At 35.5% G+C, this 27,734-nt stretch overlaps 1 protein-coding gene across 2 annotated transcripts; it reads left to right on the forward strand.

Annotated features, from left to right (window-relative positions):
- Positions 1-6,267: 6,267 nt before the first annotated feature.
- Positions 6,268-26,317, forward strand: LOC124153872 (phospholipase ABHD3). Of its 2 annotated transcripts, none has more exons than XM_046527252.1 (10): positions 6,268-6,433; positions 6,595-6,953; positions 7,063-7,232; positions 8,207-8,423; positions 10,281-10,393; positions 10,909-11,091; positions 12,051-12,102; positions 13,227-13,392; positions 15,130-15,291; positions 26,046-26,317. In XM_046527252.1, the coding sequence occupies exons 2-10, from the start codon at positions 6,843-6,845 to the stop codon at positions 26,093-26,095; spliced, it is 1,224 nt and encodes a 407-aa protein (XP_046383208.1). In that variant the 5' UTR covers positions 6,268-6,433; positions 6,595-6,842; the 3' UTR covers positions 26,096-26,317. The 2 variants fall into 2 exon arrangements, with proteins under 2 accessions (XP_046383208.1, XP_046383209.1); XM_046527253.1 differs by adding an exon at positions 15,426-15,507 and having other exon boundaries at positions 6,268-6,953; positions 26,046-26,196.
- The last annotated feature ends 1,417 nt before the right edge of the window (positions 26,318-27,734 follow it).

The raw sequence follows: 27,734 nt of genomic DNA on the forward strand, positions 1-27,734 counted from the left end.
CATAAAAATAGTTTTCTAAAAAATATTCTCTAAGCTCTGAGGTGGTTTATCCTCCAAACCCCCCCCCCCTCGATGCGCCACTGCCCTCCTCCTTACTACACTACCGCGGTAGTATACGGCATACCGTTTCCTCTCTCCCTTCTTTTCTCCCCTAGATGAAACTGTATACACTATAGGTCCACGCCAGTGTAAAATGTAAGGAAAAATAGACTTAAACCTAGCATTTTTCGTCTTATCGACTTTAATTTTATGCCCTTTATACCCAAATCATGTTTTGTTTAAAATATTGGATATCTTTGTATGAAAACAGTACGCATTGCTCCATTAGCAAATGCCAAGATAGTGTATATTGGAATACACGAGCACGTGTTTCAAGTTTTTTTTTAATGTCGTTTCCAAGGCGTCAGTTAAATAATACTCAGATTGTTCATCCCTATATTCTATGACTACTGAAATGATTATTTCAAATCCAGTATTTCAAAACTGGTTATTTCAGGTGAGATGTGGAGTAACCATTCTCTCATACATGAAAGATATCTTGCGAAACTGTCTTAAAAACTTTTTTCGCCATAAAACATGATGCGTTTTTATGCATACATATTGTTTTCAAGATTTTTTTAGTGGATCGCAAAATCTCTTATCTTCAGCCGCCATTATTTTCATACCAAGAAAGGATACTATTTGAACGTTACATTCCAAAATTTACGCTTTTCGTTCAGGAGTGTGCCCCCAAGGTCTGCTTCAAAACTACAGTCGGGCTCATTGTTAAGTCATTGCTTTGACTTTCGATTCATCAACGCAATTTGGCTCCTTACAGAATAATTATGTTATAAATAATTCGAAGCAGAACACGGTATGGAAGGCTATACTACTATCGACAGCGGCCTCGTCCTCGACCAGACGATCTCGTCCCTTGTACCAGAATATGAGCTTCAACGCCAAACATCTTGCTCAGAAAACCATCACGGTAATTACCTTCTTGAAATGTGAGAGATGGTAAACGACTATTCCTTGCCATTGCTTAGGGTAATACAGTGGTAATAAATGCGTATTTATTTGAAATAAATAAAGTATGTTTTAATGATAATCTAAAATTCACCGTGTAATAGATTCTTGCGCACCAACCTGTAAGGACATCATAAAAAAGTGTGTTCTCGTGACTCGTTCCTTTTAAAGCTAGCTATAGTTGCACGTAAAAGATTACGAATTTTTAGTGGTGACTGTAAAAAATCTTACTTTTCTTGATACTTTCACTGCTAGTCGCGTGCATTCCGAATATTGATAACGAGCGACAATATATCATTTCGAGGTACGCCAAGGGTTAAGGAGCTACGACAATCTCATCTCCAAATGTGTCGAGAGCGAAGTACGGGAACCATATTTGTATCAGTAGATAAACAATCAGTGAAACGATAATATCCGACATAGGGTTGCCGATGGTGACCCCGTGATGTCTGGATATTCTGAATTATCTTCGGGAGAGACAAATTCATCTGGAGTTATTCAGACACCAGAACTTAATACTTCCAAATATTCACCAGCAAAGGAAACAAACTGATTTTCAACCTTACATTGCAGTGGAATTAAGACCGTAACTTTCATTCATGGTTCGTAGGTGAATGTTTTGTCGAGATATTTTAAGAGTATTTTAATTTTTTATAACTATGCATATTTATTTTATGTTAATTTATCTTTGATTTCAAATTGGTATTCTTATTTGCTGTTGAGATTATCACGGGAAATGTCGGCAAAAATATATTCCTATTTCTTTTAATTTTATTACTATTGAATATCAGCACTGATTATTAGAGCAAATTTCTCATCAAAAAGCTTTTTTTAAGTTCATTATTTCAATATACCCTAGTTTCCTTAGACTTTGAGTCTTAAAAGCAAGCTTCAGCAATATTATATTGTTTTTGTCGAAGGTAATATTAAAAAGCCATTCAACTTATAGCATGTTCATATTATAGAACGAAACGCTGGATAAAAATTGAATGTTAGAGAATTGGAAGAACTTTCATTGCAAAAATATGAATTCTATTGTAGCCTTGGCCGAGATTTCTGTGGTACGATTCCGGTTCCAGTATTTGTGAGATGGGGACAGAGTACTTAGCCATCCTTTCGTGATTTGTGTTCCCTTGGTATTACAGTAACCTGGTACGCATTTTATCCAAATACACTACGTCAATAAAACTTGATCAAAACCTAGTAATCCAGCCCATTCTTCCTCAATGGGTGTGTTGATAGTGAAATATTTAGCCCTTTCCTCGTTAATTTCAACTTCATTTAATTCGTGAAGTTTCTCACATTTTAATTCTCATTGGAATGCTGAAAGCAGGAAATTGTGTATACTTTTAGTCTTCAGAAATCAGAATCAATTCCAATTAATTTAATGTGGATGGCTTTATACAACGTTGCACCAGTTTTGTTAACTCAAGGTTTTAGATTTAATCTTTCCGAGTACGTCTAGGTACACACTTCTAGCTAGAGATTAGCCCCTATCAGGAATCAGTAACGTGCCAGCCCTTTTACGATAGAATGCCGTCGTGGGATATTGCCTCATTGATAAGAAAAAATAGAAAAGCTACCCTTTCAGTCCTCCATCATTTTTCCCCGGGGATTTTGAGCCGAAGTGCCACCCACTTATGAAAATCCGTTTTTAGTGACACTATCTCTTCAAACATAATACGCACGCTATGAATTGAAAGAGCGAAGAAATTATGACTAAACGATAGAAATAAATATTTTATTAATAATTTAATAATAAAAGCTTCGACCTGGACTGAGTAAATATGTATGTTCTTTGATAAATCTCTTAAACTGCAACTTGTAATGACGGCGAACCAAAACGTTATGCTTTGGGGTTCTTAATAGCATGAAATGGATATTAGTGAAAGATAGCATATAACTTAGTAATTTATAATGTAGCGTAATTCATCAACTGGATGGGTTATCTCTTTTTGATAAATGAACCTCATACTTATGTATTGCATGAATTCATGAACAATATTTCTCACAATATAGGTGAATAAAACTTGAAGTTAAACCCAGAACAATCACTAGGAAGTTAAAGAACTGGCATGGAATAAGCAGAAATGGAGGTGAGCAGTATATTCATCCTGGGATTCCAAAGCCATTAATGCATTCATCAACAATCGTCATATTGAAAAACGTAATCCAAGTAAACGTTTACCGCTGAAATATATAAAATATTATTGGGAATGCACTGGCGGCGTGTGCATGTCTCTCACTGGAGATCATGTGAACACAAGGGCAGGCCAGCATGCGTGCATCCGTGTGTTAAAATCGGTGAACGGCCTCTGGACCTCGAGGCCTCTGATGCGATGCGACAATGAGAGATAAGGGGTCTAAGAAGACCGCCACAGTCCCACTTACTCGCAGCTATTTTTCTCGTCGGCGTCTCCGACGGTTACATTTGAATTTGATCCGGACTCTTGATCCCTTTCAATTGATCTCGCTCGGCCAGATCTGCGGCGATGCCATTCAGTCCCCTTAGGTGCCATCGATAACCCTCCACAGTTTTCTTCGTCACGTGGGATTTCTCCGGCACTATACATAATCCATGCTCTCACTCGCATACGAAGCCTATGCATGGGTATATATGGGAAATTTATGGCATATTTATCCCTTGTACAGGCTTGAGATATTTCGCACTATTTATAAATATTTCCATGAGTCGATGATACAACCTATCTCGGCGAGTTAAACTGAGTGTTTATCGCCTTTTGTAACAATAAAAAAATTGAATTTTGCATGGTTAAAAAATAAACCTCTATATCGCCTTTTATAACGTTTGGTTCGATTGATGATAACTTATCCATACCCAGGTAATGAAGATATGTGACATACATGTTTAAACGGTATTTATATTAAAAAAATGGAGATAGCAAGATTAAACGTGTAAATCAAATTTTTTGTTAATAAATTTTTATGTTTAATTTATTCATTTACTCTATACGAAATACGTATGCCACACGATGGGGGAAGAATTTTGATTGTGTCTGGTGAAGCAAGAATGTTATACGTTGCGATTTCGAAATTTCTCATTGCCATTCCTTGATTTATGGTGCGTACTAATTGAAATAATCTTCTGGTTAGTGTTCATGGTCAATTATTATCTAGATAATTCCGATTTTCGGAGTACCCAATGATAGGTTGTGAGAATTACCGTTGAAAAATACCAAACAAAAAAAACTAAGCATCCACAATTTCGTTGGACCGACCGGGGAAAACACAACAACATAACACAAAGAAACTTTATTGAAACTGACTCCAAAAAATATTATTGGCGTCCTATGTCTTACTTGTTAATATAGCCCGTCACAATGAGACGCCAATAATATTTGCTAGAGTCAGTTATGCAAGGCTTATACATACATATATCAAATATACACAATGGATTGCTAACTATAGTAAGATATTAATCACCCCATTATTGAGTCTTTATTGGCATTATTTTCTAAAAATCCAACGAGTACATTAAGAAATTTAATTAAATTTGTAAGGCAAAGTGAACCACTTTTCATTTTTTTCATAAATAACTGAAGCTTAAATAATAAAAAAAAGAAATATAAGCTGAGTTCAGCTCTCAGATTATTTATAAATGCCTACTCTGTATTTTTTTTCTTAATTTTTGATCTACCCTCTAAAAGCACTTAACCTATACTATATTGATACGACTATTCATCGAGTTAGCCTAGAAAGGTCAAGCTGTATGTACATGTGCACTTTCAGGTTTATTGATTTCCATTCAATCGACTCAATCTAAGGCTGAACAAACAACGGCCAAGCCAACAAAGAAACCGTTACCTATACCGAATATTTTATGAAGTAACATCAATGATTTTTCCATAATTTCGCCAAAGAGCTGTGTTCACGGCTGATTCAAAATGGATAGAATATCTTGTGTTAATATTTAGATTCATTTAATTGATGTTGAAAAAATAGCGAGTAATAGGTCTACAACTAATGAGACGTTTCTCAAATGGATTTTTTCGTGCCTACTTCTCGTCATAAAAATCTGACTTGTCGATTGTTTTTAGATAATTAATCTTGTGACTCTCTGTAATAATGTGTGAGTTAATCATCAATAATCACGTGTAGATGTAAGATAAAAATTAAATTTTTTATTCAATTTACGGCGAAGGAAATCAAATGAGAAATACTGCTTCACCAAAGTAATTTTTACTTACAGATATTTATCGCCCAATTTAATTGTAGAGTCATTATTTTTTACCCTATTTCCTATAAAATAACTAATATGGTTCGAGTACTTACAATTAGTACTTGGGCTTCGTATGAAATGAGCACAAGACGACGCTGTACCTTAACTGCGATTGGAAGGAGTGGCGAATACTCTTAATTGAAATAAGGTTCAGAGGTGACGCAATATGGACTTCAAGCTTGATAATCGTATTGCGAAATGAAAGTTTGAAGTATATTATCAGAGTAATACTCATGAAAATTGTATTTATTATCAGTATTATTTTCTCCAAAATTTTCGCCCAAAAGATAAATTATGAATATTTTACTCAATACTAGATATAAAAACAGTTACTATACATTAAAGGTACAGACAGTTATTTAGACAGTTTACATCAGAATCACTGCGTTGCTATAAATGCGCGTAAGGATTTGATAATTTACCTTTTCTTCATATATGATCACTTTGCATGACACATTTATTCACCGTTTCTTTTTCAACCCCTCAAATACTGCCCTCAGGTTAATTTCCCATTCATTCGTACGGATATCAAGAGTGCTTCCTACTTCATCGTCTGAGTCTTCAAGTAATACAAGTAATATAGTAATTGCTATCACAAAAATTCTCAGGTCTTGTTTACATGCTACACGAACATCGTGACCTCAACTTTAGAATATGATAGCATGTATACTTAATACTTTCAGATCAACTACCACATTATAGTGCCTAATGAGGTCAAGGTAATAGGGGAAGTTTATGGGCAAGCGCATTGGCCATTTCAAAAGAGCGCTCATGAAGTCTTGAAAGTTTGGTTATTTGATGTTAGATGGCAGCACCAACCGAAGTTGTTTAGATTGTATCCCCCTTTGCACGTTGTTTAGATGAAAAATCATTCTTTGAAAGTGCTCTAAATGGAGTCTTTTCTCCATTTTTAAATTAAAAACTTTCAAAATAACCTAATTAATATTTAGGCTGTTCTGGTAAAATTCACTCTGATGTTTTTTTTCCGTTGGTTCATGGAAACACATTTGCTGCATAACAAACGCCGCACTATCGACGCCAAACGTTCCGCAGCATTGCAGTGGTTTCAGAAAGCACGCTCCCCGATTATTCTTTTGGTGTAGCCATGAACTAATGTTTTCGTTTTATAATTCAACTTGGTTCGTTTTATGATATGTACGGCGAAATTTGGTTTCTAAAAGAATTCACGTAGGTATTCCCTCAGGGCGTCATTGTGCTGTCGCGTTAACTGATAAATTTATTAATCGTGATAAGATTTAAACACAGTTTTCCAGCAGTCAGTTTTCCGCTGTATCTTTTAAGGTGCTCGCAAGTTATTGTAATCACTCTTTTATTTTTCGCGGTGCAAGTTGCGGCAGCAAACGCAGCGCCGCCGAGTATGAATTAAAGCCCTCCCATCCGCTGGTTGCTTTTCCTCCCGATCTCATCCCCACTCCACATCCAATTCTGAAGTAGCAAAATATCAAGGCCGTAATGAATCCACGAGTGAATGATTTGCCGCAGCGGGGACAATATCGGGGAGATAAGAGGCTGCGGTAGAAGGATAAACCACCGGCATTGCGGAAGAATAGCTTAGGAATATCACTCAGGAATAAAAATGGATTTCGTTTTAAGCAGCCTAGATTCGATCGCCGAATTGCCAAGGTGGTCAGTGGCTGTGATACTAGGGACCGGCTTCGTAACGTATTACCTTCAGACTGCTGTGAAGGTAAGGTCATGGTTCTGTTGTTTATTTTCGAAATCCCATCACAGTGGATTTTGAAATATCAGACTAAATCGTCACATATAATATTGCTTATATTCCTACTCCTTCGCAGAAACCAATAATAGCCTGCTCAAAAGGTCGATTTAGAAACTACTTGGAAACCAACGTGCCGATTTTAAGTGAGAAATATTGGCCGACAGTGTGGTGCTTTGAATCACGGATACAAACTGTTTTAGCCAGTGTTCTCCGTTCCAGTATTCTTCCAGATATCAACTATAGGAGGTTAGTGTATTACTTCCGTATTAATCTTCGTTGTTCATGAACATGCCTGTTGAAGCTGTCGCAACATTCATACTGGTAAATATTTACATCCCTACCGATTCCCTGCAGTAACCCTAACCGCTTAAGGCTCAAGTTACTTCACCGAGACTAGGTAAGCTAAGTATCACCCTTACGCTCCGTTACACAACTGACTTAGTGTATTGCAGTTCACTTATCGCTAGAAATGTTCATCGCCTTGCGAAACACGGTACAACACGGGTTTTCTAATATTCATCTGTGGGCATGGACCTTCTGTTGACGATTTTCCTTTGTCGCTTGGTGGTTATCATAGGCAAATATCTTCTTATTATCGACTTAATAAATGCTGTTGGATTTAATCGTTACTTGGAAAAAGTTTCAAACCCTTCCATGTGAGCGTATGCAGTTCCTGCATTCACGAGTGCGTAACTTTCCCCGCTAGAGAAATTAGGTCAAAATTATGTGCCTAAGCGGGAGATTTTTTTGCATTATTTTTCAGCGCGGTAATTTTTCAATTTCCTGGGCGAATGTTTCCGCATTCTTGTATCGTAGTTGTAGGGTTGTTGCGATTAAATTCAGTCTAAGGATTCTTTTAATCTGATTGAAGGAGTTTTCACAGTATTTTAACCCATAATATGCCGGATATTTATAACTCAGTGTTCCATCGTGTGCTTTGATAGTCCCTAAGGTCAATTAATTGAACATCTGCAAGGAAAATCTATCATAAGGATGTTAGTTCCTCTTTGCGTGAGGACTTCCCATTCATATGATCATTTTGCTCATATAGGTATATTAGTCTAAATTTTGGTCAAAAGTTTTATTGCATCTATTGTGCTATGGGATTGTCTTCTGTGTGCGTATATGGTCGGCTCAGATAGTTATATACCTTGCAGCTCCTTGGCAGGCTGAATTATTATTTCAGTTGATACATCATGCTTTTTCTTTCTTTTCCGTAGAGAGATTTTGAAACTGAAAGATGGTGGTGAAGTGGCTCTTGATTGGATGGAGTGTGAGAAGAGTGAAGAAGGTAAATCTCCCATTGTCATTATCTTGCCTGGACTTACAGGAGGTAGCCAAGCGGAATACGTGAAGGGATTAGTGCGAGCAGCTTGTCAAGAAGGCTTGACGTGTGTTGTTTTCAATAACAGAGGACTAGGAGGTGTACCACTTAAGGTGAATATTTTTGATTGCGACATGCATCAACCCCTTACTTTGGGAGGAAATTTTACCTACCTCTTACATGATGAAGCCTAGTCACTCCCACTGCCATAAGAATGTTGTAGTGGTACTACCACTATCTGGCTTTCCAGTAAGTCTGGTTTTTTTGTGCCAATCAGTTTACTGTAATGGCGAGTAACACAACAACTACAGACTTATGGACAGCTGAGTCATATTTTGATTACTTTGTAGATTATTGTGTGACACTACCACTACAGAGGTAACTCTTCTGTTTGCAAGTGAATTACTGTCTTCTTGATTAATCATAGTTGACACCTTTTTCAAATGCTTGAAAGCATTTTTGGATTCATATTGTTGTGATGTTTCCCTCGTAAAGAAGGCATAAAAACCTTCATTTAGAGTGATAAAAATGTGGATGTAATATAAAAAGTTGTGGCTGCTTGCAGACTGGAAAATGAAAAATTAATCTTGTTTTTCTGAGTACAAATATAGCAATCTTTTATTTTGGTTATACATTCATAAGTATTTCTTTTCCTTATTAGTTTAATGCAGGGCTCTCTTACGCATTTTCTTTCTCTCATAGTATGTCAATATCCTAAAAACAGTCTTTGTTGGGCATTTTCTTTACTGTGAAGTTTCTATTAATCACCCTCGTCACCCTCAAGTATTTATTTTGACAAGATTTTATCCACTTACCACATTCTGCTCTCATTATCTCTTCTTTACCATTTTTTTATACATTATACCACGTACCTCCTTCTGTCTTCCTTCCTTTATCTCTTCCTGATATGATGAAATGCATTTGTAATGAATGTGAATCTTTCATCTTATTAGAACTGTAGTTTAATTTATAGTGTTAGAATTGATCTTTTTCCCAGTTAAAATTCAAGGTATGAAGCTATTTAACATGCATAGTATGTCTCCACTTTGTGAGGTACCATCTTTATGACTAGTAATTTTTAATGCAGCTCTTTGTTTTAAATTTACCATGAAAATGTGTCGTATTTGTAATTTTTATCCTCTACATTCTTCTTTTTGACTGTCGTGATTTCCTCCATGCATGTACTTTTTTTTTCAAATGTTGTTTTGAGTTCAACTCACTAAGCATGCATTAAGTATTGTGCCTTTACTTTTTCTGTCTATATTTTAATGTTTGACATTCTTTTTATGCCTCGTTTTCACTAAGCCTTTATATTTTGTTATTCATAATATTTAAAAAAGAAGCCTCCCGATATTGTTATGCAGTAAAAGGTTTGCCACTGCAGTATATGTTGCAAAATGTCAATGTGAAAAGTATGAACAATATTGTTACTTTGGGTGTAGCTTCTAACATCGTATGATCTCAAAATGATAAACTTATCTGATTAAAAATCATCAGAATCATTCTAATTTTAAGATCGCAAGCAATGTATTAAGAACTTAAGCTAACTATGCAATGTTTTCATTGTCCTGATCTGCTGAGATAGTACGAGCGTCGTTCTATAAGTAATGCCCCATATTTTTTGTAGAACATATTTGTTGTTAAGAGTGAGAACTGGGTAACATAATGCATCAACATGTTTTGTCCATGTTCTATTTTTCTATGAATTCCTCATTAAGTTTTATGGCTGTGCACCAACATTTTGGGGGAGCATGTATTCCCTGATGGTAAAAGCCCTTATCATTTAGGCAGAGCGTTGCTGATCATGGAGCCCTGTTTCTGCATCTCCCGAGGCTGTAACTTTCTTTACCCATCATCCAACTGTGCTCCTACCAACTGCAGCATCAAGTGTTCAAATATTTGATTTAACTTTGTTGCATCTGCTTATATACTCACCAGTCGTTATATTGATTCTATCTTTTAAACTGCAGACTCCTCGAACTTATTGTGCCTGTGATTTTGAAGATCTATCGGAAGTAGTTGACCACATCAAAAGCCTTCATCCCGATGTTCCTATAGGTGCAACAGGCATCTCAATGGGAGGGTATGTTAAATGATTTACTTTATACAATATAATGGTGTTATGAGTTTATGAAAATGAATTTTCTGGGATTGCTAGCCAGTAGAGTTCATCCATCTCTGCCTAAGTTTTGATGTGCAATGCCCTCATAAATTAATGGATGAAGGTGATACTTCATGAAATTTCCATATATTGAGCATGTTAACACGTTTCGTACGGATGGTGAGAATTCTCGTCATTTTTTTCCCTGAACGTTCCGGACAGGTGACGAAGATTCTCCTCATTTAGGCGCGTCAACCTAAACAATTTTAAAGCGTATCGCAAGCGAATACGTATTGTACGCTTTAAAATTGTTTAGGTTGACGTGCCTAAATGACGAGAATTCTCACCATCCGTATGCAACGTGTTAAATGAAACTACTTTGTACTTTCCGCACAGCTTTTTAATCACCCGTAATGATTTCAACAATTATGTGCCATTTTCAAGGGGAGTATTATTTATTCTTGATCCTTGGTTATGATTGAATCATTCACTTATAGGCTTATACTAGGAAATTACTTGGCCGGAGAGAAAATGTCTCAAGCTTCTAAGAAACTAAGTGCAGCTATGGGTATATCAGTTCCATGGAATGTATTCAAGGGATCAGAAAGTATCGAGAAGCCGCTGTTAAATCTTCTTCTAAACCGTCATCTTGTGGGAAATCTTTGTCGGACAATAGAAAGGTAAGTTGTATGCTCTGTTAATGTAAGAGATTATATCTTCCATTTGTTAGAAATCTTCCTCTCTCTGTGTTAGGGAATCAAGTTTTTTGAAGACAGCTAAAGCTCTTCTGCCTTGTTGTTTCTGTTTTAGTTAATTATATATTCAATGCTCATTCTTAGTCTGTTACTCATATTTTATATCATATTGTATAAATTTTACCAGTTGAGTGGTCGCAGATGTTGACTGATTAAATGTGGAAGGAATTAATCGTGTATTCAATGCTCATTCATAGTGTTATTCATATTTTAAATCATATAGTGTACATTTTACGTATAGAGTGGTCACAGATGTTGACTGATTAAATGACAAAGGAAACAATATGGGAATGCATGAGCATATCAATTGCTGTCCTGTATATTTGTTGCTAAAGGTTTTCATGCAGAATTAAAAGTCTGATGGATTGGCTTCCAGATTACATGCCTTCATAATGTGGGTAACATCGGTAACTGGTCATTTTTCAATCAGATGACAAACAATTTTCTTTTGATTTTCATTAAATTTTCAAAACTCAGACTTAGATCAAATAAATATTCTAATAGCTGTAGTTCTTTGTGTGCTATGGTATGTGGTGTTGTAAGCGACTGTTCTTTTATGGCTATTATAAATCATTTCCTGGCCATATCCTTACAATTCCTGTATAATTTCTGAACTTACTCTTCTTCAACTACTTCCTGCTGTCATTAGTTGATCTCGAAGGACTGTATTTTTTTCAAAATCTTAAGAACCTGTCTCATTTATGGTAATGTGTCATGTATTGCATCACTCGATAAGTGTAAAAAAAGACATTGCACCCCGTTATTGTGTTGCTATGAGGCATGGAAATTCAGTTGCTACTTTTAAAATACCCTTTTTGTTATGAAATGTTTAGTCTTTAAAATGTCTAGGATGCATGTTTAACTGTGGTTATTTTCATTTTCAGGGGTGGTAAACACTTAGAAGTGGGGCCATGGGATTTGGATAAAGTATTAAAGGTACAATTGATAGTTCCCCCTTAAAACAGGAACATTAATTTAGTGATTTTGCCTTTAAAATACTTGGTAATGCATCATTGAAGAGGAAACCAAAGCCCATATAGTGAAAACAATGGTTGCGTCTGGGTATGGATCCTTGAAATCACAATGAGCCCTTTTTCTCTCTATAAAATTGTTTCTGTTTTAGTTAATTATATATTCAATGCTCATTCTTAGTCTGTTACTCATATTTTATATCATATTGTATAAATTTTACCAGTTGAGTGGTCGCAGATGTTGACTGATTAAATGTGGAAGGAATTATTGTTTATTTTTTTTTTTTTATAAGTGGTATAAGTAACTGTCTATATCCAGGAAATAATGGAATACCACATAGTTAACCAAGAGTTAGTGAATTTTGCACAATGAGCCCACTTAAAATTGAAGTACTCTGTTAATGTCTCTATCAAGTTTGGGTTCCGAATAGCCATCATGGGAAATACATGCGGAAGCCTTATGTGGTCAACTTAAAAGCTCTTATAGCAGCTTTTACGCCTTGTATATGGCTTCATAATTTTTGTGTGTATAGGAAGTTGTAAAATATAGATATAATATTGTCCTGGAATGGTTGGTCAATAGTTTTATCATTATGAGTGAGGAAGAAACAAATATATGTACCTTCATTAATATTGAGTGTTAATGCAGGAATTAAATTATTACCATTACTTATTGATTTTATTGGGGCACCTAATATGCACCCAGCAATTTGCTTTCCATCCTCATTTTTAAAACAGTCTCTGGTATTCACCCTAGTTTATGCAATCCATTACTAGGAACTTTGGTTTCCTCTGTGATCAAAAGCTGAAGTGATAATTTTAAAGTTTGACATTTTTTGAAATATAAAATTAACTTTATCGTAGTTTAGCTCCAATTAAAGTTTATTTTCCAAAAAATATACATTCATTTTTCACCTAAGGCATAGCTAAAAATCTTGTTAATACTTGCCTTTGTTTTTTCTTTGCATTCTCTCCTATTTCATGGCCCACTGAATTTGAAGAATTGGGTATTATTCATTAGTTGTGAACGTGAGAATGACTAGAGTACTAACGGTAAAAATAATTTCCTGGTATCTCTTTTTCTTTTAGAGCCAAACGATAAGAGAGTTTGACTCCCATTTCACTGCGAAACAGTTTGGCTTTGCCAGTGTAGATGACTATTATTCAGCTGCAACTCTTCATAACAAGCTGCATCACATTCAAGTGCCAATGTTGTGCCTGAGTGCTGCTGATGATCCTTTCCAGCCATATGAAGGTAGGGTTTACAAATATTTACATTCATTAATAGCCCTTTTTTTGTTGGAGAGAGTCATATTCGTAATCACAGGGTTTGACCCTATTTTTTTTTTTTTTTTACTCCTGTATTTTATGTCTTGTTGGCTGAATTTCTCCTGCATATTTTCAGTGGGATGATCAATCAGTCTCAGTAACTTTAATTTTGCATTCATGCACTTTGAAAATTCATCGTAACATTTGAGAGAAGACTCAACTATTATAACTTGAAAAATTGATGGTCTGAAGCAAAATCTGCTGCAAAATAAATTGATGTTCTTAATGTGTAAATAAAGTTTTTTAATTTTTTACGATTAGTGCATTGCTCATTCCTTTTTTTTGTGAAAAATGCCATGTTCTAAAATTTTTTATTTGTTCAAAAATACATTCATATACAGCAGACTCCCGATTATACAGCTGCAGTATATCCGTGGTGTGGATTATCCGTGCATGATTTTTACTCTCGCTAAATACTTTCCCTGATCTTTATAAAAAATAAAATCGAACACAAAATCATCAGAAGTACTGTATTTCAATGCTAGGATACACCAGGCGTATTACTTCCATTTGACTTCCCCATCATAAAACAGAAGAGTTTGCGCGCTACCTGCATTCATGAGTGCTCCTTGTTCCTGTTTTTCAAGCCTCACAGTGCACAATCACGCTCCATGATCACGGATACACGTCCCGCTGCAACTGCAACCCGTGCAACTTGTGCGAGACGCGACTACATGGCATGGTGCCTGAAAGTGTTGTTTCCAACGTCGCGAAGTGGTTTAGAAGCATTCATGCAAACCACTTTTCTGTCTCATTTATGATTATGCAGCCGCAGATGCGTGGTTTTCGAAACCAGATCATATATGGAACCGTAATAATAGGAGTTAAACCTTGTAATGGCCACTAAAAAGATTGCCAACTGGCGAAGAAAGCTCCCAATGAGTCCGGGAAGCACTCTAAAATAATAGATTAACTGCATAAATAATATAATAGGAGCGGGCTTCCCCCGCTCTTTTCAATGCAGGTCCACAGAGGGATAGGCGCGTTTCTAATATTAAAATGTAGAAAAAAAGGCAGGGTCTTATGTACAAAATTAATTGGAATGTTCATGTACAAATTGAGGTCAAAGGACCTCTTTTAACACAACATTGGAAGTAATTACACTATGCTCTGTTAAACGCACATGATGACTCATACTTGCATATCAACAGGAGACTTGAATGTGGAATCAGCTGCATTTTGTTAAAAGTTATTTAAAGAATGCGAGATATTGGTGCAAATGAACAAATGTATCAGTTTGTGCGCCGTTAACGTCAGGAATATTACCGGTTTTTGTTTTTTTTTAATTATTTAAAAACCAATTTTAGGAAACAATAGCAATATTTAGGAAGTAGAATGCCGTCGTATGTTCTCTGATAAATTCTGTGCATTTTGGTACCTCATTTGTAGAGTTTGGTTGCGTATAAGTTGAGAAAAATGTATCTATACAGTAGAAATAATATAGAAGATTGTTTGTTTTACGTTAATTATGAACATTACAAGACATTTAAGTGAAAGTTTGTGTTATCCGTATTTTCTGATTACTCGTGCCGTCTATCCCCATCATTAGCCCGATAGTCAGGAGTGTGCTGTACTTGAAAAGTCCATTATTATCTCAATTTCATACATTAGTGGGCATCATTCAAATATTTCTACTTAATTCTTTACATTTTTAATGTTTCAGCTATCCCTGTGGCTGAAGCATCCTCGCAGGAAAATGTTGCCTTAGCCGTTACTGTTAGAGGTGGTCATATTGGATTCATGGAAGGACTGAGGCTGTTTCCATTACACGAGCAGTATATGTGTCGACTGTTCACTCAGTTTTTCAAGGCCATGCTTATCAAAGGTGGGGCTGCAGAAGTTGGTGGATCCATCGCTGTGACACGATCATAGCGTGTCATGAAACTCGAGATCTGTGTGGCCGTTTCTCTGAATAGGTGCAACTTTGTTATTTCTCACTTTTTTTTCTTTCATCTCCAGGGATCTGAAGGATTCTTCTGTTTTTATCTTTAATTTATGATGGTGACCAAAAGCCAAATTTTGGTAAATTTATACTTATCAAGTAAGCACAAAAGAATACATATTTTTCATTAACATTCCAAGATCCCATTTGAATATTCCTTCTGCTCCAAATACCATATTTTCTGGCTCATAGGATACTATAGACTATGGATGTTACTCATAATAATTAAGTTTCACAGCTGTTTGAGGTAGTTCATATATATTTTATGTTAGTATATTATTTAATGTGAAACTGCAGGTCAACCTTAAACTAAATGATACATGCAATGCATAGCATGGCTGAATTTAATAGTCTTTTTTTACTACCAATAGGCTGGAAAACACCTATCTTATAGAGATTTTTGGCTATGCCAAACTGCTACTTTAATTATCTTCAAAATTCTGAAAAGGTAAGAGAGAAGGCTTGTATGAACATTTAATTCATTGCATACATCTGTGTGCATTTATAATGTGGTTGTATTCAGGGTATATTTTATGCAAAACGTTGAGCTCTCAGGCTTTAAGGTTTATGCCTTCTTTAGTCCTCAGGATCTTTTTAGAGTGAAATTAACATCGTCTTAATGACTCTTCAATTTTGATATTCTTAGTTCACAGATCTGCGCTGAATTTTTGGGGAAATATGTAATTGAAAAATTAATGTGTATTGCCAATAGTGGTAACCACTATTGGTCATTTGAAGTTAAATTTTTTTCTGTTATTTTTTCTCTGTGTAATATAGCTTTCTCAGTTTTTTTTATTTTTCTGTCTGCCTAAGTTTTCCGAGAATATTATTTGATAAATAAGTAAATGGTTTTGCAATTTGCAGGCAATGATAATTTTGGTAAGAATTTTCCAAAAAAATTGATCGGTGAAAGTCTTAGCAAAAAAAATATTTTTCCTGCCTGGAAATAAGTGGGAATGTCTTTTCAGTACCCTCAGCAGCAAGTTTAATGGTTTTTAGCACTAAGTCTCTTAAAATCATGCTGATGATTTCTAGGCTGAATCTGATAATAAAGGCTGAAATTGTCATTCTTATAGCGGTGTGATTCTTGATACATTTTTCTGTGAAAAAAATATGATTTTTTTCAAAGAATGCTGTATCCTTGAGCCAGAAGATACGGTATTGGTAGGGTCCATTTTAGAAATCATTTCATTTCTATCAGAATAATTTATTTTTCTGTCAGTTGGATTTGTTTCCTTTTTCCATGTGCATATGATATTTGTTGTATAAATATCATAATATTTTTAGAATAATTATGCTATTAGCCATTTCACTGTGGCAGTGCACAGATATGTTAATCTTACTGTTGTTGAAGGCATGAAAATTGAGTATTAATAATGTCACGTCAGGTTGTGAATATAGCAGTGTTTAATGATACGGCAGTTATCATGAATGTGATTCAACACTGAAAAAAGGTTTGTTGTTGTTAAAAAAATGATATTGCCTATCGGTAGGTAATTCATTCACTCGCTAAGCATTTCCACCCAAAGGTTGGTTTGGATAGGCGAGAGTGGGGCTCAGGCATGTGATATTCGCACCATCATGGGTGAGGACCGTGATCATCTCTCCGAGCCACCTCACAATGTAAGGGAAAGATAAACAGCGGAAAAAGTCTTCCTCATTCAGCCATTCTCTTGCAAGTGTAAAATTAAAAAAAAAAGTTGCTGCTAGTGATGGTGAGTTGTGAGCGATCAAAATCATCTTTGTGATTGATTGATAGGCAGGATCGCTCCAACGAATGGCACAATCTTTTTGATTGTTTATAACTAAAGTCAGTCATCGGTCAATAGCGATCAGTCTGTCGTAGATGTTTGGTATTATTATTCAATCATTGAGAGTGAAATTTTTTTGTTGGTCATCTTTATTCACAACATAAGTTGGTCATGGTAATGATATCAGTCTTTACCCATATTGCTGTCACATCAATCACCAATGTCATAGATCATAATTGACATAGGTAATGAAATGCAATTGACCATTTGCGATTCACTCCCTCAAGTTAATGGTGTCCGGTGATGTCATTATTGAAAGAACTGTTTTGTCCCACTGCTAGTGGCCTCCCTGTTAGTTGGTATTGATCGGTGCATATTAGCTACTGCTTCGTTCACTTGTTCATGGAGAACTGCTCATTTAGTGAAGGAATCACTTGCAAAAGAGTAGACAACAAAGAACATAGGAGGCCTAGAAGCAGTAGAGAACTGTGACCCATTTGGTCAATTTGTCACCATGAGTAACTGGAGAAGTAGGCAAAATATCGAAAAGAGGAAAAAATTAGGTCTATTTACTATTCAAATACTATGTATTAGTATGAAATATTAAAAAATAGGTGAAAGAATCCATGATACTGCTGTTGTAGGTGGCTTATATTGGAAGAGTGACCATATTTTGTTGAATATTTTGTGCACATTCCAGAGTGAAAGTGGTATAGCAATTATTATTTTTATTTTCCTGTTCTTAAAACTTTATCATCTAGTCTCTCTTTTTTGCATCAAAATGTTTTATTTTTGTGCTGCAAATGCTAATACTGCTAATGTTGCCCTAAAGTATGCGCGATGTGTAATTTTAGGGTGATTGGGAATTGTATTAGAGCACCTGAAGATAAGGTTACCGCGTTATAAAAGCCAAAGACAATAGGTTTACTTTGCATTCCCCATCCATTACCAGTTTCCTGTTTGTACCTCTTGTGCATATTGTCTCCTAATTCTAATGCATCCTGAGTTTGATTGATTTTCTAACTCTTCACGGCACAATTTGGAAGGTTAAAGGAAGAAGTAGGTAAAACTTGTTTCTGCAACTTTTCATTTTACCAAACTTGGCAGACTATATTTTTTCAATGCTTTCATTGGCATTTCATTGTTTTTAGTTTTACCTCTAAGGTAGAAATTGTTACATTAAAATGGATTAGACATGGTTGTTTTAAAGGCTAATCACAGGATTAAGGACTTCATTCAGAATCTATAATGTGACCTTTGTCCTTGCCATACATGATGCGATGTTTGTAGTATAAGCTGTTATTTTCTCTCATGTCTGCATGAAATATTTTTTCCTTGTATAATTAGACCATATAAGTTAACTCCTTTTGTAAGTTTGAGAAATGAAGTTTGGTTCTTTTTCTGTGAAGTGAAAAAATCTGTGAAAGGTACTTTGACTAAAAATGGTGGTTAATGGAGCTCCAATCAATAACTCATGATGATGAATATTTGCGTATGGAGTCCATTTTATTTATTGCCGACAGTGAGGATAATAGTTCATACGACAGTGAGCTAATTTTGTTCGTGTCATGTATGTATAAAAAAACACTTTCATGAAATAATCGCTTATTAATTCTAGACCATACAAAAATTAGCTAATGTAGTGGTAGTTTTTGAGTGATTTTTGAGCAGATATAAATATGATGTTTGTAAAGAGGTTGAGAAGTTTTTGGCCTGCTTATCGCAGTAGGTACATAGAAACATCTGGTGTCGTCATGTTCTTTTAACTTAGGACTGGGAATATTATTTGAAATGTTTTAGTGAATCATGGAACGTGTTTGCTCCCTCTTTGAAATAAGGGTTTTGTAATGTTAAGTCATCCGTCCAAAGTTGATTGGGCTAGTGTGTCCATTGGATACACTACTAAATCTTGCTCCTATAATAAGTGTTTGAGAAGGGCTTGGTTTTGCTTTATGATTATCTCTTGGGGAGTAAACAAATACTAAATATCTTCAGCATCTTTTCTCTTGATCTTTTCAATACTTCTTGGCATTGGGAGGTTAATCCCATGAGCTTTTCATGATTGCAGGTTAGGCATTTTCAATATAATCTATGTAGTTGTATATTGATACTTTACCAGCTATCACATTTATTACTCTCTCATTTTTCTTTGTCTGAATTTGTTGCTGTGTAAATTAATAGCTTTCAAACTAAACATAACTTAATAGCAAATGTTACATATCAAAATGCTCCAATGCCAGTTTACTCCCTTGTCTTAATTAACTTCTTAACTATAGGTTAAGAGTTATTTGCATGAATGTATGCCTTACAACAGTTATGTTTTTCTGCAATTTAAGCATTCTCCTTTTTGTTGCATTTTGATCTTTACTGTTACTAAACATGTTTCTCGTCAGGATTCCAATTATTTATTCAAGCCTCAAGTATCTACTTTACTATTGTATTGTATTTGTTGGATGCATTTGTATTTACTAGCAATCCATCAAATGCCTTTAGTAAAGGTATTTATGAAATTTATGACAATACGAAACCAATCTAAAGCTAAGGTAGTTCTATGAGTATCGTTATGCTCATCTGTCATGTTACTATGTAATAATTTGGCCAGTAAAATCTTCACATTTTGTACAGTTTGAGGTTCTATACTCTCTGAGGGGTTACATAGAACTCCTTTAGTTGTGAAGTTCCTATCACAATAGATCAGACATAATGGTGATTCTTGACTCCACATGACCATTTTATGCAAGATTTCCTGCAAATTGAGCTTTATGGGAATCATACCTAACAGAATTATTGATTAATATCAGCACTTTTGCATTGATGTTTGCTCAGTGGAGGCATGTAATGTGATGAATTGAAATTCAATATGTATTTAAAGCATACTTTTAATGATGTTGATAGTTTATATTGGATTTAGTAAATTTTTGGTGCAAAATGATATCCTTGAAATTGCTTGTATGCAGATGATAAAATGAATCGATAAGAAAATTATTAAGAGTAGTCTCCTCTCTGTCAGGAGTTTCTCATTGTTATCTCTTGGCAAAAGTGCTTTGTCTGGGAGAAGATGGCCATTGTATGTGCTCCAAGTAGAAGAAGTAAGCTTTGTGTTATTCATACCCTGAGGTGAGAATTTCGTGGACTGTAGCTCACTGAAATTTGGTACATTTTTACTGCTTGTGTACAAAGGGTATCCCTTCACATATCTGAAATATCTGCCGTCACAGTTGTAAGTTTTAATTCTTACTTCATGTGTTCATCATCTGGACCAAAATGTTGGGAATAAGCCCTTTCAGTAGGCTATCCAACTGAACTGAACTGTTTGATTATTATGTTTCTCTCAGGGGCCATTCAAGTATCATGTGAGACTTTTTAGAAGGATGAAGGATTTGTGTTGTTAATGTAGAGGATATTATGCAACTTAGGCAAGGTTTTTGTTCGCAGGAAACAACATTGTAACTCTTTTGAATTAAATTTAAAAATTAAATGGAGTGCCTGCTTGTCATTTGCATATCTTATGTCATCACACTGACTCGCATGGCACTTATTTCATCATTTTATGAGACATATCTAGATAGTCTGCGAACTGACTCTTTTAAGTGAATATTAAATGCAGTTTTAATTGAATTGCAAATTTAAATTTAGGTATTCATAAAATCAATTTTTTTCCTTATCACCTGCCTTCAGCGTGCGTATTGTGAGCAATGGGATTAGTTCTGTGATTCGTTCATACAAATGGTTTCCTTCCCCCTCTTTGGCATGTTTTGATGACATTCTGGGCCTCTTAGTCTGTAGTGAGCATTTTCTATCATTGGACTACTCGTTAGGGATGAAAAAATGAAAATCTGAACGTATCAGTTTAGTACCAACCCATGATGTTGTGAAGTTCCCAAACAAATTAAGTCATAAAGAGCCTTGAATAGTTTTATTTTTTGTTTTTTGTATTGTCATTCTACGAATGCATTCCTTTTTTAACATTCCTTTTGTTACCATTCCTTTAACTTGTTCCATATCACCTTACAGTACTGTTTGTTGTTATTCACAGTCAGTAGAATGCATTGATGGTCCCGAAAGACTCATTGGCCTTGCCTGAAGAGTGGTTTTAATTTTTTATGAGTCATGAACGTGATTTCTGCCTTTTTATTCATGATGTCATTTATAAATAATGCTGTGGTTCATGACTTTATCCCAGTAAATATTTTGGATAGCATAAAAACTCAGAAATAGAGAATTTTCTTTCGTTAGAAAAATCCTTGTAGCATACAATTTGCTGATTTGTAGGATTCAATATCTGAATGCTCACTTATTTACAAATTGATGGCTGGCTGGGAAGTGATCAGGTTCAAACTGGTATATGTGTTGCGTGTAGACAACTGGTGAATATAGCCTTTGAGCTTGTAAAATATGTTGGTATTGGCCAGAATTTGACTGAAGGCACGAAATTATTGGATTCGGATCAAGTAATTAATCACAAGTGATAGCTCATCTGAGTTTGTGACTTTGAATATGGTCCCGAGGTAAATTCCATGTGAATCTTCATGAAGTTCAATTTTCGATGTCATCAACAAAGGATGCCAGCTTTGATTCTTAGTCTAACACAACATTACATGAATCGTTTGGGAGGGTTTAAACATGTTGAGGTGTCCCTGGATGGTCTGTGAAAGTGCATGCATGCCAAACTTAATTTAGACATGACTATAGTTGATTAAAAAAAATTTCAGTAAAAATTTATGTATGAGAGGATGCTTCATGGAATCCATCCCATAAAATATTGATTTCATTAGTCTATATCTTTACTAATACCATCAAAAAATCACATGAACTACAAGTGTCAGACACTTTATTTGGATTGGCAAATGCAAATTTGTTCTTGTTCACTGGCAATGGCTCTTACTTATATGAATAACCCTCATACATACCTATTTCACTCTCACAATTCAATTTTTCAATGAAATTGCTATTCTAAGGAAATTTGGTACAGTTGTGGAGGGACACAACTAGGAGGATGGAGCAACACATGTTGTGTCTTATTTTACATTGAAAGGGGAGTTTATTATGTTGGCACCTTGTCTGACATGGAGAGAGGAAGGGTCATCACCTACCTAAGTTCTCTCATGAAATACTTGAGTGGGCCCTATGCAATAATTCACAGTTTTGAGGATTTAACTTCTATGATCAGTGGAGACAAAAATGTGCAACAATAATGAAATTAACATTTGTAAGTAACTGCTCACAAAACTTGGCAGGTTTAAAGGAACAGCCACCCAGGAACTTCAACAAGAAATATCTTTTCGAAAAATACTTAGTTTTACTGTAGATAAAATATAGTTGTAGGCCTGTATCCATATCATCTCCTTACAAAAAAGGCATTAGTATCCTAAATGAGTAAGGCTTACAATAGTGCTTTTGAAGAAGCAAGTATTTTGAGTTGTCAATCATGTTTGTCTCTTCCTCTCAGGGATAAGATAAATGAAACATATTTATAGACATTGTAGCTATGCAGGCAAATATTTTAGCTACATTCTAGTGTTAAAGGTCAAAAATCAATTGTTTGAGAAGTTGTGAAAACCATAAGTTGCCTTTGGATCGATTACAAATTTTGTATCCAAGCAATGCTGTTTTATAGAAAATAATGTGAGGCAATGGTGATAGTAATACATTTTTCCTCTTATTTCCGAGTTCACTTATCTATCTATTGTAGGTTTTTGTTAATTCAATTCTTTGCCATTAAATTCTCAGTATTTGTTTGAATGGAAGATGAAAATGGCATTTTTATGATAAACCAGCTTGCTTATTTCTAGTTGAAAGAAAGGTCTTTATGATTGATATCTTAAGTAGCTTTATTGAATTAAATTAAAGATCATTTAAATAGCAAATGTTTTAAATTGTTTGAATGACATTTTTCTCAATGATTCATGTAACATGTATACCATGAAATATTCATGCTAAGTACCTCTAAAGTTTCAGCAAAGCATTTATGGGTTTTTATGAAGGGTTATCATTGAGAGAAAATTCAATTAAATATTGTAATTTTTTTAGTGTTGAATATAACATATTAGGAAATGTTTATGAAACTGTTGCATGCAATGTGTGCAGAATACTGATTGAAGTCTAATATAATTATAAAATTTTGCACGGGTAGGCATAATTTTTGTAGATTTTACACGAAAGTGTACATTTTACCTGAGCTACCCACTTGCCAAATCATTTAAATTGCTTATGAAATTATTATTCATAATGTTTTATGGCTATTCATGCTTTCCTCGAGAAGATCTGAGTAAGAGGCCATACAAAATAGTATCATTGCTTTGTAAATGCCATATCTGTTCAAGTAGTTAAATTGAAATGCAAATAGAGGCTTTAAAGTTGAAGTGTTTCGTAATTTGTCCCAAGAAAGAGGCACATAATAATGTTATATTGTGTGCACGTGTGCTGCTTTCTCAGCAATTATAGTACGTTGTTGGTTTATGCACAATGTTTTTGCACACGCTGTTAAAAGAGTTGATTTTAGTGTGTGATTGAATTTGTGAGTGCTTACGTGTATAATCTTGAAATGATGGTCTAGGCTAGTCATTTCACATTTTTGTGCTTTTTAGGTCTATAATTTATGTTGCTGTTATAAATTTTTGGAAAGTGATTTTTAAGTCCCAGCAACAAATCATATGAAGGCCATTTTCCACAGCCCAAGTTCCTCTGAGATGGTCTCCATTGTAATATCTTTCAATGAAGGTTGCTATAAAATATCATGGCACGTGAGGCGAAGGAAGAAAAACATAGTTATCCTCAAAATAATGATTTGACATCATCAGCATGGTAGGCACAAATTTTTTCCATTACTCATTTTTATGGGGCAGATGAAGGTTTGATTATGTGCACACAACCCCTCCTAGAAACTGAGGTATGAAATTCATCAATGGAGTGACGCATGTAGTTGCTTTTGTGTGAATGGGCTTTTTGAGTGCTTCATTTCTAGTTTTCTGAATTGGGGGTTGAGTAAGTGTAGTGGTTATGTTGATGGCTTGTTAGCCAAAGGAATTTGATTCCAAAATGATTGAGAATTTTTTGAAGAATCAGAAACCCTGCTTGTATGCAGTGTGGGTGTCACTTGAGGTGAAGTACTTGTTCGTCAGATGTAGAATGACACTCTGGTCCCCTTATTATCTTCTTTTAAGGCCGTTTTACACGGTACACGGAATTGCGCAGGCTAGAGCTGCATTAATTTCTAAAATGGCGCGGAATTGCGCGAAGGCATGAACGAAATTGGAACAGGGGCTATTTTGCCGTCTCGCATCCACGCATTCTCGCATGTGTTCTAGCAATTCAGCGCTTTACACGACGCAATTTTGATTGTGCCTTCACACGTACGTCAGACTGCGCAATTCCGTGTACCGTGTGAAACGGCCTTTAAGATTAATATAATTCCATCTTATCCACTGCTTAGTCCCCGGATTAAACCTATGAAAAGTTTTTCATGATGGTTTCATTCAAAACTGTGCATTCAAGACTTGTGGTTTACATTGTAGGGACCAAAAGTTCTTGTTTGGATAATGCAAAGTATTTTTATCCCTGAGATATTAAATCTGAGCGGTTATGGAATTTTTTTGGAAGAGTTAATTGTTCGAATATTTGCAGACACTATTACTGTATTACTTGTTGGAGTGGAAAGGGATAGAGATTAGGGTATAGCTAGAGGGGCTTAAGCCCATGCCTCAAGCCCCTCCCAACCCTAAAATGTTATCAGAAAGTATGCTTGATTTAAGCTGTGGGGACTTAATATTAAAAAAATATTTCTAGGGAGATATAATCCCTTTTCCAGTGTGCATGCATATCCTAGAGCAGTGGTTCCCAACCGGTGTGCCGCGGCACTAAGGGGTGCCGTGAGATCTTTTGAGGGTGCCGCCAAAATTTCGGGGAATCATAATATGTACTATTTTTTTTACTAAGGCAGAATCAGTGTAAACAGTATTCTCATATCATCTAGGACTAGGTATAAGGTGTTGTTGCATGCAAACTCTCGAAATGAAACAAATAAATAAATAATAATAAAAAAGCTACGGAGATTTTAAATATCTATTTCCTTATAAGGGTGCCGGGAACTTTTGAAAGGCTTTCCAAGGGTGCCTCAAACAAGAAAAGGTTGGGAACCACTGTCCTAGAGGGTGTGTTCCTGGGGTGGTCTCTTACCCTTCTCCATATAAATTTCTCTAGCTAGGCCCATGGGTAGGGACAAATGCTGCAGTTGTCATGAAAGGTTATGAAAAAATGAGGTTATGGCATCAGCATTTTTATATTGCCCACCATAGGCGGATCCAGGGGGGGGATCACGGGGGCACGTGCCCCCCCCCCAGACCCTCAAAAATATGCAAGGTTTTTAATACGGTCCCATTATCATTGCGTTCGTTTTGTATTACGAGGTATCCTTGTGCCCCACCTAGAACAAAATCCTGGATACGGCCTTGCTTGTGCCCCTCCCAGAAAAAAATCCTGGATCCGCCCCTGTTGCCCACAATACCCAATTGAAAATCATTATTTGGGAATGTTAATTATTCTTTAGCAGATCTTAAAATCTGTTCCCAGGATAGAAATGTGCATAAGAGATTCTGTGATTCAAGATAAAAAATGTATTTATATTTAATACAGCATTAAAACATGGATTGAAAATCTCTGAGAAATTTGTTCCTTGTGGGGAGTGGCCTTGGTTCGCAATAATGAGATAGCATTATGTGCTCTGCTATGGTGCTACTTTCTGATATTGTGATAATAGTCGCCAATTCTTTGTAAGGAATCTGTATTTAAGTTAATTTATTGGCTTGTTACTAAGTGTTATACATAGTGTTGGAGAGCATTTGGCACCCTGCTGTTATTGATCAATGTTGTGTTTATTTTTGTAAACAGTTTACAATGTCCAGAGGAAGGTTTACTCCAAGAGGTTGTTATGCAGTTGAAGACTTATATGTACTTGATATCGATTAACCAATTAGGCTAAATTTTAATTTATTTGTATCACAGCTCAGTGTGCTTTGTACTAGTTGTTGAAACTATGTACCTCTTTATTCAAAATTGATTAATTTTCTGTTGGATTTAATACTGTTGCTGGTGGTAAAAACATTACAAATTGTTAGTTGGGCAGTATAGGCTTCACTTTTTAAATAAAGAATTGATTAAAATCATGTATATGTTATTTACATTACATAATTGTTGGTAGAATGTGATATTGATGTAGATGTTGGTTGAATCTGCTCTAAAAATGCAGATGTGTTCGTTTAATTTCTATCCTTAGTGAACTAAAGGTTGTTTCTTTACTAGTTTAAATTACAGTTTTTAATGTCATCTGTGCACTAAGTATTAGTGCAACTAAAAATTATCATTGGAAATCATTTCAAAATGCGATGGCAATATCAGTTAGGTAAATGTGCATCAAATCTTCCTTGGCATAAGCAATGCTTATAATAGGCTTCAAATATTTTTTCATCTAACTCATAGCAGAACTAGGGGTAGAATAAGTATTGAAAGATTCAATTCTATCAAATTTATTCCTTCATTCAAAGTTTGATTAATCCAATAATCTTGTGGGTGCCTTAAGGAAGTTTTGGAGAAATTAAAATTCAATAGAATGAATAAGATTGAGCTACAACTGCTAGACCTGTGAAGCATTTTCCATGCTATACTTCCTTTCCTCCCTCGTGACTTGGTCCCTTGGACTACTCCCTTTTATTCTATCTATAAATCTTATTCTTTTCCTTCCCCTCCCTTGATCAATAGCAGTCTTTCCTCTAACCCTGTTTTTTTACTTCCTCTCCTCATTAAGTGCTAGCTCAATCCAAACCTTCTTTCTCCTTTGTATTTCATTGAAAAGCTTCCTCACACCACATGTCACTTCAATGTTTCTATCCCCTTCCATCCACTTCACCTTCTCCTTTCATCTCTATACCCACATCTTGAACGCCTCCAGTCTTCTATTATCTTCCATAGTGTCCATGTTTCCACGTCATAAATCACTACACTAGATCAGACTTCACTGGCCATTTCTTTAAAGTAGGTATTACATAACGATCCTCTTTCCTATGCATGAATTCCTCCTTTGCTAACACAGTTCACTTCCTGATGTTCTTGCTGATCTATCAATATTCCTCCTCTGTGCTGCCCAAATAGATGGAACTGCTCCACCTGCCTAACTCTTGGCCTGTGGTAGTTCACAATTTAAGCTGTCAGCCAGTGTAGAAGAAACACCCTGTGCTGGAGGCACACCCTGCCACAGTGGCTGGTCTGGTAACGTTAAGACCCTTAGCGATCCTTATGGTGAGGGAAAGTGCCCAAGTGCAATATATATATATAGGTATCAATGAAAATTTTGGGTAAATGTAGCGATCAGTGTGAAAAATGTATAAAAGCATTCCCACACTCTTAAGGGTTAAGTTGATGACCACCCACTTTAATATTAAGCCTCTCAATCCTTGCTCGCATCCTTTACAAAACTGCATAACTTTGGTCTTCTTGTGATTAATCCTCACACCATATTCCTCCCAAGGCTTGCCTTCTGCCTCCCACTAAAGCTTAGAGCCTTCCTGCTGACTGGCTAATCAT

The sequence above is a fragment of the Ischnura elegans genome, chromosome 2, assembly GCF_921293095.1.
Source record: "Ischnura elegans chromosome 2, ioIscEleg1.1, whole genome shotgun sequence".
NCBI lineage: Eukaryota > Metazoa > Arthropoda > Insecta > Odonata > Coenagrionidae > Ischnura > Ischnura elegans.